General features: G+C 56.5%; 1 protein-coding gene across 4 annotated transcripts; it reads right to left on the bottom strand.

Annotated features, from left to right (window-relative positions):
• Position 1: 1 nt before the first annotated feature.
• Positions 2-10,546, bottom strand: ifrd2 (interferon-related developmental regulator 2). 4 transcript variants are annotated; one of them, XM_088917281.1, is made up of 13 exons: positions 10,043-10,546; positions 8,465-8,527; positions 6,195-6,311; positions 5,723-5,807; positions 5,365-5,489; positions 4,837-4,994; positions 4,527-4,580; positions 3,810-3,988; positions 3,204-3,312; positions 2,441-2,575; positions 1,894-2,022; positions 1,652-1,744; positions 2-1,212 (listed from the first exon to the last, which is right to left on the bottom strand). In XM_088917281.1, the coding sequence occupies exons 1-13, from the start codon at positions 10,083-10,085 to the stop codon at positions 1,132-1,134; spliced, it is 1,371 nt and encodes a 456-aa protein (XP_088773407.1). In that variant the 5' UTR covers positions 10,086-10,546; the 3' UTR covers positions 2-1,131. The 4 variants fall into 4 exon arrangements, with proteins under 4 accessions (XP_088773407.1, XP_088773408.1, XP_088773409.1 ...); XM_088917282.1 differs by lacking the exon at positions 8,465-8,527 and having other exon boundaries at positions 10,043-10,513; XM_088917283.1 differs by lacking the exons at positions 8,465-8,527; positions 10,043-10,546 and adding an exon at positions 6,948-7,787.
• Between the last annotated feature and the right edge of the window lie 2,086 nt (positions 10,547-12,632).

Below are 12,632 nucleotides of genomic sequence, written 5' to 3'. Positions count from 1 at the left end.
GTTGCATTTTCAAAGTTTTATTTTCTAGAATTCTATAGCTCACAATCAGCAAATTTTGCATTTTATTACCCTTTGGGTAACACTTCACTGCTACCCCGTATTCAATAGTTAAGGACTTTCATTTTCAAGACAATATTGTGCTGTTCTCACACATGTGCAGGACCTGGCACAAGCTGCGCTGCTGGCAGTGGCTGAGCACCCAGATTACCTGTGAACAGGGTACACACGTCTAGCTCACAGTCTAAATAAAGTATTACTCTGTTCCCTTTCCTGATGCAAGAATATTTCATTTCTGAAATAAAAAATGCTTAAAAATATATATATTTTTTTAAATCCTTCGTTTTAACTTGAACTACGCGTGAAATGAAAGACACGCCGGTAAAGGTTAGTGTATCTGCACACGTCCGAAACACCGATGGGCCCGGGCTGGAGATGTTCAGGACACCTCAAGCCGGGCCAATCGGATCCGGTCCACAGCTGGACTTGGAGGGGACCAGCCCTGGATTCAGTCCCCTCACTGCAACTTCCTGAGCTGGTTGCGGAAAAACTGCGTAACGCAGCACGGAGCGGACTGGAGGGGCCTCACGCTGAACACCCCTGCTCGAAGTGGGACAAAGATCCTACCCGCAAGTGTCCGGTCTCGTGCAACACGGACACCCCTGTGCTTCCTGTAATTTCTGCGTGGATTATGAAAAGACAGCATACAAAACTGACATAGAAAAACTACAAAAATCTTCCATTTGCCATCCCACTCCCCCTCCCCTATCGAACTACAAAGTCAGTGTAAACATTTTTTTTCTAAAAAAAAAAGGAACACTTGCTGTTCGTCCGAGCTCAATAAATTAGAAACTAAAATCTCTTCGTCTGCGGTATCTGAAGATCTTACGCGAGTAGGAACGTGCCGTTCTCCTCCTTGACTTCCTTGACTTGCAGTATTATTTATTTTTAATTGGTGTTAAATAAAACTTTACTAAGAAGGATCCCTAACACGTGCACACTCACACACTCACACACTCACACACTCTTCTTCTGCAAGGTCTATGTGAGGTCTTGGATTGGCAGCAGCAATCAAGTGAGGAGGAGGAGGAGGAGGAGGAAGGTGGCTAGTGCTGACCCAGCACACTGCACCCCCTACATGACATCCGCCCGCTTGTCTCGAACCTTGTTCCTCTGTTTCGTCCGGGCCTTGAAGGCAGCCGCGTTGAAGAGATGCTGGAAGACAAACGGCAATGATTTTAATTTATCCTGCCCCCTTAAAAAAAACCAACCAACCAAACAAACATCTCTGCTGCCTCTCTGAGTGGGGACTCCTGCCGGGAAAAGCCGACGGGACTCGGGTGGGGATTCAGCTGTTTACAGCGCCGGGAGAGCAGGAGCCACCTGGGTAAAGGAGTTGTGCTGCAGCAGGGACTCGAACCCGCGACCCTCCCACTGCTACTACAGCGGCGCCCCCTGAAGCCTCGAGACTCGTAAATATATTGTTAGACAGAAACCGAAACGGGGCGCCTCCCTCAGGCTGGGATCAGGACGCGCCGCCGCATTCTCGAGAACTCGGAACCGGTTCCGGGCCCGCGGGCGTGTCAGGGGCAGCGCAGAGGGGTAGGGCCGGGAGCCCAGGGCAGGATAGAGGGCAGGCGGGCGGGACCCTGACCTTCTCGAAACGGGAGATCCTGTTGGCCTTGACGGAGCTGTCCAGCACCAGCACGGGGCCCAGCTCGAAGACGTCCCTCAGCAGCTGGTTCCACTGCAGACACAGGAGAGCAGGACAGGGCGGTCAGCACCCTTGGGCCCCGGCTACGCCTCTTCCCCTCCACGACCGCGCTGTCCCGCCACAGGACTCCGGCTTTTGGAAGTTGAAGACGTCCCCGTGCCCCTCGCAGTTCGCCTCCTCACCTGCAGGTGGTGCCGCACTCCCGAGCCCAGCACCTCTTTGAAGGCATCGTAGGTCCTCCGGCGCATCCAGCAGTCGATGTAAAGACTTTCGACACCAAAGCGGATCTTCTCCTCCGTGAAATCCTCGCTCTGGGGGGACGAGAGAGACAGCGAGAGGCATGGTTACCATCCTGCCCAGCGTAACGTCACCATGGTCACGCATCTCCCTGGAGCCCCCATCAGTCTCCATGGTAACCGCATCGCACCGCTTTACCACGGTGAGTGGGCTGTATCAAGTAGGCGAACCATGCATACATCTCGGACATAAAAAAACTTAAGAAGCACTCTTCAACGCCCGTCACATAAGATCCGAATTTCAAAACATCCCCGTTAGACTGCCTCACTCTGCGAGGAAGGCGTTTACATCCTTTCCGGCACGGCAGGGCCGCAGCGCGCCCCAGGTTAGTCAGCAGCCGCAGCCCAGAGCGGCGACCTCAACGACGGGGAACGCGACAGGGAGAGGGCCGGCGACTCCGCGAGCCCCGCCGCGCCACGCCGCCGCGCTCACCTCGATGTAGTGCAGCACCTCTCTGAAAATGGACCTCTGCTTGCGCCGGTCACTCTTGGCGCGGTGCTTGTGGCTGTCGGTCGCCAGGTCCTTCAGCTGCCCGCAGAGGGCGGCGGCGTCCTCGTACAGGAAGTCCTGCCAACAGGGACACAGGGGCCGTCACCCACCCAGAACGCCCGCAGGGCCCTAGCCGACGAGCGGGCTCGGGTTGTTTGAACAGATTCCACCTCTCGGGGGGAATAAAAATCATTTGAGCACTTTGTTTTGCAGAACGAATTTTGAATCACCAGTTGTTGTTTTTTTTTGCTTTCACTCCGCACAACACAAGCCTCTCCGAATTTATCGCTACGCGCTGCAGAGCTCGCGTCTTCACGCCGGGCCTACCAGGGACTGGACTTCTAACCGATTATAACAGAGCAAAAAAACGACAACTGAAATCCTTCACATATCAGAACGTCCCAAGCAACAGGAGCTACTCACTGCTCACTGAGACAGGAGAACACTGATTTTCTGGTTGTTCCCAAACACCATCTTTACCCAGCTGGATTTCGGGCATCCAGCATCTAGGATTCTGTTCCCAAATTTCCCCTTTTAATCCGTAGAAAAACTCCAGAAACTGAACGTTGCATATCATCACGATGGAAGCCCGATCTTATCTCAAAGGTGTATACACACACCTTTTGCTTTTACTGTCGCACAGCGCTCTGCGATGCTCTTGCGTGAAGGGCGCCATGCGAAAGAAAAACCCACATCTGACCCTTACTTCATCGATTTCTCGTCCCAGTTCGAACAGCAAGGCGATGGTCTCTCCGGCCACGATCCGGAAGTGGACATCGTTGCTGGCCAAACAGGCCTGCAGTTTGGGCAAGTGTCTGCGCGCAACACAGAGAGAGAAACAGGGTGAGAAACGGAGTACGAGAAACTCGCGGGACTTTTCACAATCTTACTGAGCCGTCGCAAAAAACATTAGTTTGAAGAAATGCTGCGGCCCTCCCTCTATCGCATCTCTTTCCCCCAGAGACCGCGAGTCACACTAGACGTTCTGACGCGTCAGTTAGGCGCTTCGATGCCTGGAAACGTGCTTCTAGGATAGACCGATCGGAAGGTAGAGAGACGAGGAGGAAAAGCAGCGGAAAAATGACCGCAGAAATATTGTGATCCAGCGGGAGAGAGGGCGAGAGATTCAAATATCCAGGACTACACTGAAGAAGCCGCCTCTGGTTAGAAAGTGATCATTTCATCTACTGTGCAGCAGAAGGAAATGTCAACTCTGTGCTTTCGCTATGAGTCCTGGGCACACAGGCCATGGCGGACTGGCTTGAAGGTGGACAGGAAGGTCAGATCGCGGCAGCCAGACCCCGCTACTCACAGCTCCAGGAGGGCATGCAGGCGGGAGGCTGGGCACAGCGTGACGAGCAGCGCCCAGGCCTGCAGGGCGGCGCAGTGGAGCCCCAGGGTGCCCGGCTTGTGGGAAGGAAGGGCTCCATCGCGACCCGGGTACGAGTTGCTGAACACGCTCTCCAGGTGGCTCAAAGACTTCCACAGGTCCTGGAGGAGAGACAGAGGACCACACCCACAACTCAACATGGAGCCATTCCAAGCAGCTGGAAATATGGGCTTGGACTGAAGTTTTTTGCTCTAAATGCTTTTATATCTTTGGACGACAAAACGGGTCACTCTTAGCTCTTTTTTTTTTTCCATTTTGCTAAAGTTCAAGATTTAATCCATATTTGCACACCCATCAAAAATTTTGAGATCACGTCACGTGTCACAGGAGAAAGTCTTGAATCTGCATAGGGAGAATAAGGCCATGTGCTACTCTGACATGCCCACCCGCTAACGCTCTCTGAGCTCCACAGACCCCCGGCAGGAGAGTGAGCACCAAATGAAGAGGTACCAAGCCTCCAACTGACATCAAGCCACAACACCGCAGCCTGACTAGAGCCATGAGCCAGGCACAGCAGGTCAGGTCGGGGCCTGTCCTCAGAGGAAAGCGTCCTGACTGGTCGAGAACCTTGAAACCATTTTTCTAATCCCAGACATGACTCCCACCCGGATTTCCAGAACGCAAGCTGGTCGTCATTACCTCCATGTTATCAGCAGCAGATACGTAGCAACACATCCCCAGCGCCACTGCGCACTGGTCAGGGAGAGGGAGAGACAGAGACAGAGAGCCTGGTTAACAGAAAGCCGGCCTCATCACCAGCAAACACACAAAGCAGTCTCAACGGGGTCTCAACACAGAAGCCACTCAGAATTGCCGGTAAAGATTTTCAGATTTTGAAAGCGGTCAAGCCAGGAAGGTCGAGCTCGGCGCACAGTCGGTAACGTGAAAGGAATGAGTGGATGGACAGGTGCAAGGGGACACGGGTCTCCTCCGGAGGGGCCGTACTCACACTCTGCCTGGCCGTCGTGCTGGCACAGTCGTCGCTGAGGACGGTGCTGAGGGCGGGGCAGAGCGTCGCGAACCCCTCCTCCCCCTTGGAGCCCCCCCCCAGCTGCACACACAGCAGAGCGCACACGGTGGCCGCCGCGGCCTGCTCTTCGCCACTCCCTGCGGGGGGTGACAGAGGGCAAGAGTATGAGACCTGTGTAGCTACTTCCTGCACCCTGGCGCTGCCTAGTGCCTTCCTCTCCGCGCTCATCATCACTCATCATCCATCACTTGGCTCCTGTCCCTCGCTCCGACCACTGACCCCCACCCACTTCCAAACCTCCGACCCCCCCATCCCCTCACCTCACTCCAACCTCTGGCCTCCGACCCCCCCGTCCCCTCAACCTCTGACCTCCGTCCCCCACCTCACTCCAACCCCTGACCGCCGACCCTCTCACCTCAACCTCTGACCTCCATCCCCTCACTCCAACCTCCAACCCCCACCCCCCAGCAACCTTCGACCTCTCACCCCCAACCCCCCTTCCCTCACCCTTGCGCAGGCTCCTCTCCAGGCAGTCGGCCAGGGTCAGCCTGCGCTCCAGCAGGAACTCGTACACCAGCCGCGTCGAGAAGCCCAGCCGGAGGCTCTCCAGGGCAGCCAGCCGCGTCTTCGTGCTGCGGGAGACGGGAAGAGGGGAAAACGCACGGCTCAGGACTGTGGCTCGGCAGCGGACGTGCGTCACGGGGCCGGTGTCTCTGCTCCGTGGGGGGGGGGGGGAGGAGGGGCTCACGACGAAGAAGCAGAGAGAGAGCGACGCAGAGAACAAACAGGACACGAGCCTGCCGCACCCGGCGGCCCACCCTTCCACAGGAGCGGAGGAGAGGGTCCGCTCATCTGGGCCGCCTACCTCTTGTCCATGAGATCGTCGATGCACTGCTTCAGCTTGTCTTCGGTCTCCTCCTGAGCTGCCTGCTCGTCCACCGGCTCGCTGACTGCAACACACACACACACGCAAGCCAGCTTTAAACCCGCGGGCTCGCTCCGCGAGAATCCACCAGCACCGGTTCCGAACGGATGCAGGCCCGTAGGACCGGACCGGACAGTCTCCACCGGTTACGAACTTCAAGAGCTGAGCCGAGCAAGTGTCTGTGCCAGCTGAGGAGCCAGGGGAGCACGAGGCGGTAAGGGTCAGGGCCCTGGGCTTCACCCCGATGGCTCCAGCAGGATACCCAGCTGCACTTGAGGTCAGCGCATCAGCCAGATCAGTCAGTAATCCGATCGCGAGGCAGAGGCCCCCTGGCCCACTGCTCCGGGACCGGAGAGCATCGTGGGCGCCCGTCTCCTGCGGCAGGTCGTCTCCCGGCGCCCCTCCCACTCACCCGTGCCCTCCTCCAGGACAGAGGCGCTCTCACTGGCGCTGCTGCAGTGGCTGAGAACCTCGCTGGCCATGTCGTCATCGCTGGCGCCCGACTCCACCCTCCCGCCGTTCCGCGCCCCTGCCAGAGGGAGAGCAGGGGAGAGTGATCATGATGATCACGACAGGGCGTCCGTGACTGCCTGCGAGTACTCGAGGCTTAAACTGAGGGGCAACAGGGGGGCTGGATAACCAAGGTAACCAAAATCTGCAAAGAACTCGCTCTCTCAGTTTAAAAAAAAAAACGGTATCTAATCTTTCGCCAGAAAGACGAATTCCCAGCCCCAAGGCCAGAGAGGCCCAGGGCACCTCTCTCCCTCCCGAGCCTCACAGCAATGGGGCTGGTTGGCTCCCTGGTTCCCCAACTCGCACCCGGGCCCACACCCAGGAGCACCGAGGGACCGGAGCGTTCTGGATCTGAGCCCCCTTGACTGTAACATGTTGCCGAATGAAGGATGAAGTACGGCACGGAGCACGGAGCGCGGAGAGAGAGAGAGACAGGCGCAGAGAGCCGGAGTCCTTTCCGAAACCTCCGCGGGGAAGAGATGGTTTTCCGGAGACGTCCCAGCCTCAGCAGAACTCAAAGGGCCCGGAGAAGGGAGAACAGGACCACATGAACAAACACCGCTAGTTACTAATAACGGGACAGACTTCCCAGCGCCGCAGGTACTTCCCACACGAGACGAGCCAGTCCTGACCGTTCCGGGTCAACTCTCACCCGACACACGCAGCTCCTCCACCTCTCACGACCCGGAGGGGGGGGGGGGGGGGTTCCTGGTCCAGCCCGGCCCAGAAAGCTCCCAGCGTACTGCCATCTCCCCGCTGGCTGATTCAGGAAGTGTGTCCCGGTTTTGCTTTCCTGGACGGCACTGTGCCACTCCCATGAGAATCCCGTGGCATCTCATCCATTCGGGATTCAGGGAAAGACCTGGAGGACAACCCTGCGTCCCCGGCACTGGACAGCTTCTTCCCCAACCCCTCTCCAGCTTCTCTGTACCGTCGTACCGGGAGACCAGCTCACTGCCGTCCTCTAACTGAAGGTTACAGGAGGGCCCGTTCAGCACTGCTCCTGGGACTGGTGCCGGCCCACGGACTCTGGGGGCAGCAGGAGGCCGGGAGAAGAGCAGCAGGCCCGAACTGTCCAGGACACCCCAGCACAGCGCAGCCCCATACCTGAGCTCTCCAGCCCCTCCCCAGTCAAGCCAGGAAGGGGGTCAGCTCGGGAGAGAGGAGAAAGAGAACCAGTGAGACCCGCCTCTCCGTCTCTCTATCTCTATCTTCAGCCCTATAACAGCTGTTCAGAGTTCAGGTCCAGAGGAGCAAACCAGCCTGCTGCACTCTCACGTAATCTAATCAAAAACACACAAAGCACCCAACAAAACAGATAACACCAAGTTTCTGGACCAAGCAAGGCTAGGCACGGCTTGATTCTTAATTCCAGCTGTTGTCTGCCTCTGCTCCAGGCCCTGTACTTGTTCACACACCAACGGGACAGGGCAGTGCTCCTGACAGCTCAGGGGACACACACGCCAACGGGACAGGGCAGTGCTCCCGACAGCTCAGGGGACACACACGCCAACGGGACAGGGCAGTGCTCCCGACAGCTCAGGGGACACACACGCCAACGGGACAGGGCAGTGCTCCCGACAGCTCAGGGGACACACACGCCAACGGGACAGGGCAGTGCTCCTGACAGCTCAGGGGACACACACGCCAACGGGACAGGGCAGTGCTCCTGACAGCTCAGGGGACACACACGCCAACGGGACAGGGCAGTGCTCCTGACCGAAACACCCGGCTCCGGCTTCAAGACTCCCAGCAGGCTGTCGAGGACGTTTCAAGAAAAGCCACACGAGCGAGACCCAGTCCCAGGGCGCCGCCATCACCGCCGCCGCCCCCAGGGGGAAGCGACGACCAGCTGTGAGGTCAAGCACGTGATCGGGGCTTTCAGGACAAAACCACAGCGGGGGGGGGGGGGGGCCACACCGCCACATGAGGCCCGGAGACGCCAGCGCCTCCGCCGCGGGAGCACAGGAGGATGAGGGCAGCCAGCCAGCAGGCAGGATGGGATGGAGGGGTGTGCCTGTGGCGGGGATGGGGATGGGGACGGCGCGGGGATGAGAGGAGAACGGGATCGGGAATGGGATGGGGCAAGCGGCACCAGGAGCCATGCAGATGGGACAAGGCTTTGCTGCACAGCCAGAGGAGGAGGAGGAGAGGAAGGTCCACAGTTACCTTTGCAGGGCAGCTCGGCCTTGGCGGACAGCTGTAGCTGGAGGAGCTCCTGCCTCAGAGAGCCTGCAGCCGCGGCGAAGACACCGGGAAGGAAAACACCGTTAACAGGGGTTCGAGGGGGGGGGGGGCATTCATATTGGCATCATACAAGCCGTTCGTTCATCTCTCTAGGCTGAAACGTGACCCGCTGCCCACTTCAAAGACCTTATCGTCGTCTCTGTCTGGGGTCCACCAGAACAACAGAGGGGATACAGGCCGGGGGGGGGGGGGTCGTTTTCAAATGATCCTGCTTTTCGGATCAAATTGAATCCATATCCTCAAGTTTAAACGGGAAACTCGGGTGACCGTGGCGAGAGCGCCCCTGCTGAATGGCGAAACGCGTACCCAGGAAGCTGCATTTGTGTGGCGAAGGGAGGCAATATCACGCACAGCTTTCCAAGACGGACACGACATCCCGGCCCGCCGCTGTCACAACACTGCGCAGCCACGTGAGGGGGCGGGGCCACGCCAGAGGGGGCGGGGCCACGCCAGAGGGGGCGGCCTCCACAAGCCCCTCCCCCCGCCAACCCTTTTAAAGCGTCCCTTAAAACAATAAACACAAGCCTGGAAAAGTTACAAACGGTGCGTGACGACTTCCGATCTCTCAGATTTTTTTCGCACACTCGTTTCAGTGAGTCTCACTGTTAGTACGGCACTACGCCTATGAGCAAGTAAAGGTTTATTCCATGCTGGAAAAAAAAAAGGGAGAAAGAAAACACAACGTTTCGGCCGTGAAGCCTTCTTCGGATGTGAGGATTCAGCAGGGAATAAACCTGTTACTGGTCCCTTTGCAGCCTACGCATGCTGACGCAGCTCCCCACCTGCACTACTACGCCTATGATATGCATTACAGGAGTAGAGCACTGAACTAACATCAAACCTAGCACAAGTGTTGCATCACGAACATATAACATAAATCACTTCCCCCCACGTCTGATCCCAAACAAGAGGGCGGAACTAAATCCTGCCCCTGGTTTCAGGAGGCTGCTTTAGCTAAGACAGGAGCCAACCGGAGTGGACATCTCACACGCAGCTGACAGCAGCCCGAATACTGTCCCTGGAAACGTGACGTGACCTTGCGCCCTCCTGGAGCCGTGACGTCACGCACCCCGGCACCTCGCGGCTCCCGGATCCGGCCGGCTCGCTCGCACGCACGCACGCGCCCTCGGACCGCAGCGACACGATCGCCACGCGGTGACCCCCGGCGGCTGGGTCTCCCGGCCAGCTCGCCTTGGCGCTGCGTTTTAAAAGTCCTCAAGCATTTCAAAAGTCCACCATCGCCTCCTTACAACCCCGCCCTGCTGGGGTAAATCCCTTTTGCGACCCGCACACGCTGCCCGGTGCTCCAGGAGGAGCTGCTCAGCCACCACCTGCAGGCGACGCCCGCCGCTGACCAGCCAGCAACGATACAACACGCCACCCGCACGCTTCTCCCCGGAGGATCGGCTGTCGTGCGAGAGACCACGACTTCTGCACGCCTCGTACGGACCCCCAGCTCCCCGCCACCCCCGCCGCCGCCGGACTCTCCCCCACACTTACCCCGGCTCACCGCCGGACGCTTCCCTCGCTTGTTCCTCGGCATGTCGCCCGGCGGCTCTCGGCTTGCCTGAACTCCAACCCGGCCTCCGGGCTGGGCTGGGCTGGGCTGAGCTGGGCTGGAGAGGCGCGACTCGCAGCTCAGGGGTCAATTCAAACCCTCTTCCCACCCCACCCCTCCAAAAAAATACCACGCCGACCGCCTGGCTGCTGCCGTCGCGATCAGACACAGCTCCCCCCTGTCTGGGATCCCGATACACACGTTTCACCTCCAAAAAAAAAACACAGGGGTAAGACGTGCTTTCTTCTCCCGCCGGTTTCTCGGCTCTATTATCTGTGATTGTCCCCGGGCAGTCTATACCGGATCCCTGGTTGCGAGGGCAAGTATTTTTCGAAGCGTTTCGGACGGAGTATCGTGCACGCCGCTGCTCCAAGATCCACCATCTTCTCCCCGGTAGCGACTCCACACACCCCGGCTCGCTCGCTTCACAGAGCGCCGCGGCCGGCGGGGGCTCCTGGGAAATGTAGTCGCGAAGAACTGGCAAGGATGGGGGGCTAGAAAAACTACAACTCCCACCACCCACGCAGGAGAGAGGAAGGAGTGCGACCCGGGAACTGTAGTCTTTCAATCACACGCAACGAAACTCCTGTACATTGTCCCCGTTTTAGTCCACAAGCGTGGAGGGGGAGGTGAAGAGAAACTTCACGGGATATTTCCACGGTGGAATATACCTCCCTGTTGTGTATTTTTCCTGCGTGCTGTGCTGTGTATCTTCGTCAACCAGAAGGGACCCCAAGACTTACAATAAAACATTTCAATAGGGGACAAAGTTGTGTGAAAGTGACTTTTAAAAACCTGGGTTACATGTACATGCACAGACCTGCAAAAGGTTTATATAGGCAGTCAGGCAAGTAAACACTGAACCTTAAAACCCTATAAAGCAGGTGAAGTAGGAAAGGCTGGTGTGTCTCTGATTATTGTGGAGTCTGGGGGGTGGAAGGTGAGGGATTGACTGGTTACAGTGTCCTTGGTGACCAGAAGTATTCTGATGCTCTTTGCAGAATTAAGAAAAAATAAAAAGACCAAAAAAAACTAAATAGGCGAAGAAGGCTAATTAAATGAGGGTTTAAAAAACACTTTGCAGTCCGGATTTCTTTGTGAACATCTCCCTTCTTCTGGGGCAGCTCTGCTGTGGGTCTTGGGGTGGTCAAGGCCTCTAGCCTCCCACCCAGCTAAGATACTGACCCTCGAACCCGCGGTCAGCCGTCAGAAGACACAGAAGCCCCGAGTTTCCGCGGTCTTCTGTAAGAGCAGCCGCCGACGAGACGGTTTCACCAGGCAAACCAACTGACCGCCCGGGACCAAGTCAGCATCGTTTACAACAGCGCCCTCGAACCCGGGTCCTGCGGAGCCCCCTGTCTAGTCTGACAGGTCACGAGAGACCATGAGAACCGAGGAAGGAACGCAGGGAGGGAGGATTCAGCGCACCAGTAAAGCCGGGCCTGCGTGTCCTTCTCTGGGTTGCAGAGAAAACCCACATGAACACAGAGGGAACATGCAAACTCCACACAGACAGGCAATCTGGGAAAGAATAAAACCAAGCACCCTGGGGCACTGAGGCAGGCTGCCACACTAACCACAAAACCCACACTCCCGGAGCCTAAATCTGTCACGTGCGGCGCAAGAGTTCCTTATCAGAACGTCTTGGAATTTCTTAAATGTGACTGCATTATCATTCTGAATGCAACAGACGTACGACTTCTAAAAAGGATTATCTCTTTATTTCATTAGATTCCAAACCTATAAATTACAAAATATTAGAAGAGCACAGTAGTAAAACATGCATTTATTAGTAAGCATCATCTTTAATGAAGAAAAGGGTTATATTTGCTGCAGATTTCTAGTGGCTTCTGTTGTGTGGGATTCAAAACTGATTTAAAACAGAGAGCAGGAGGCATGTCTTTACGCAAAGGGTTGTGGGTGTCTGGTACAGCCCAGTGGACTTCAGGATGAACAATGAACTAAAGCAGAGAACACAGGTGGAAGCTACAGAGACATGCATTTAAAAAACCAAACACAGGAGGTCCTTCTGTACTCAAAGGGTGGTGGGAGTGTGGAACAAGCTGCTCTACCAAGTGTTGAAGTTGACACCCAGGCTGCTCTCCAGCTGGATGAGATCCTCAGAGCAACCAACTGGTAAAGAGCTAGCTGCTAGCTCGTTAACTGCTAATGAGTGAAACGACGCCTCCTTTGATCTGTAACCCTTCCTCTGAAGACCTGAAGATCTCCATTCCAGCTGAAAAGAGACTCCGATGGCACACCCAAAGAAGGCTCCCCAGCCGAAACATTGTTTCTCTTCTTCTCTTTTCAGCAGGGAATAAACCTATTACTTGTTCCTTTGCAGCCTACGCCTGCTGATGCAGCTCCCTACTTGAAGACTCCCACAAACAGGTCACCAATTTTGCTGCCTGTGTACCGGATACTTCGGAAAAGAATGAGCAGTTTCTGGGGGCAAGAAAAGATCACAGAGTGCTGGTGTTCAGGTCGCTTTTCAGGAAGCGCAGATCTAGAGGAAACCCAAGAGGAATGGAA

The sequence above is a fragment of the Atractosteus spatula genome, chromosome 5 (assembly GCF_055471065.1).
Source record: "Atractosteus spatula isolate fAtrSpa1 chromosome 5, fAtrSpa1.hap1, whole genome shotgun sequence".
In the NCBI taxonomy this organism is placed as follows: Eukaryota; Metazoa; Chordata; class Actinopteri; order Semionotiformes; family Lepisosteidae; genus Atractosteus; species Atractosteus spatula.
This window is presented reverse-complemented; position numbering and strand designations above follow the sequence as displayed.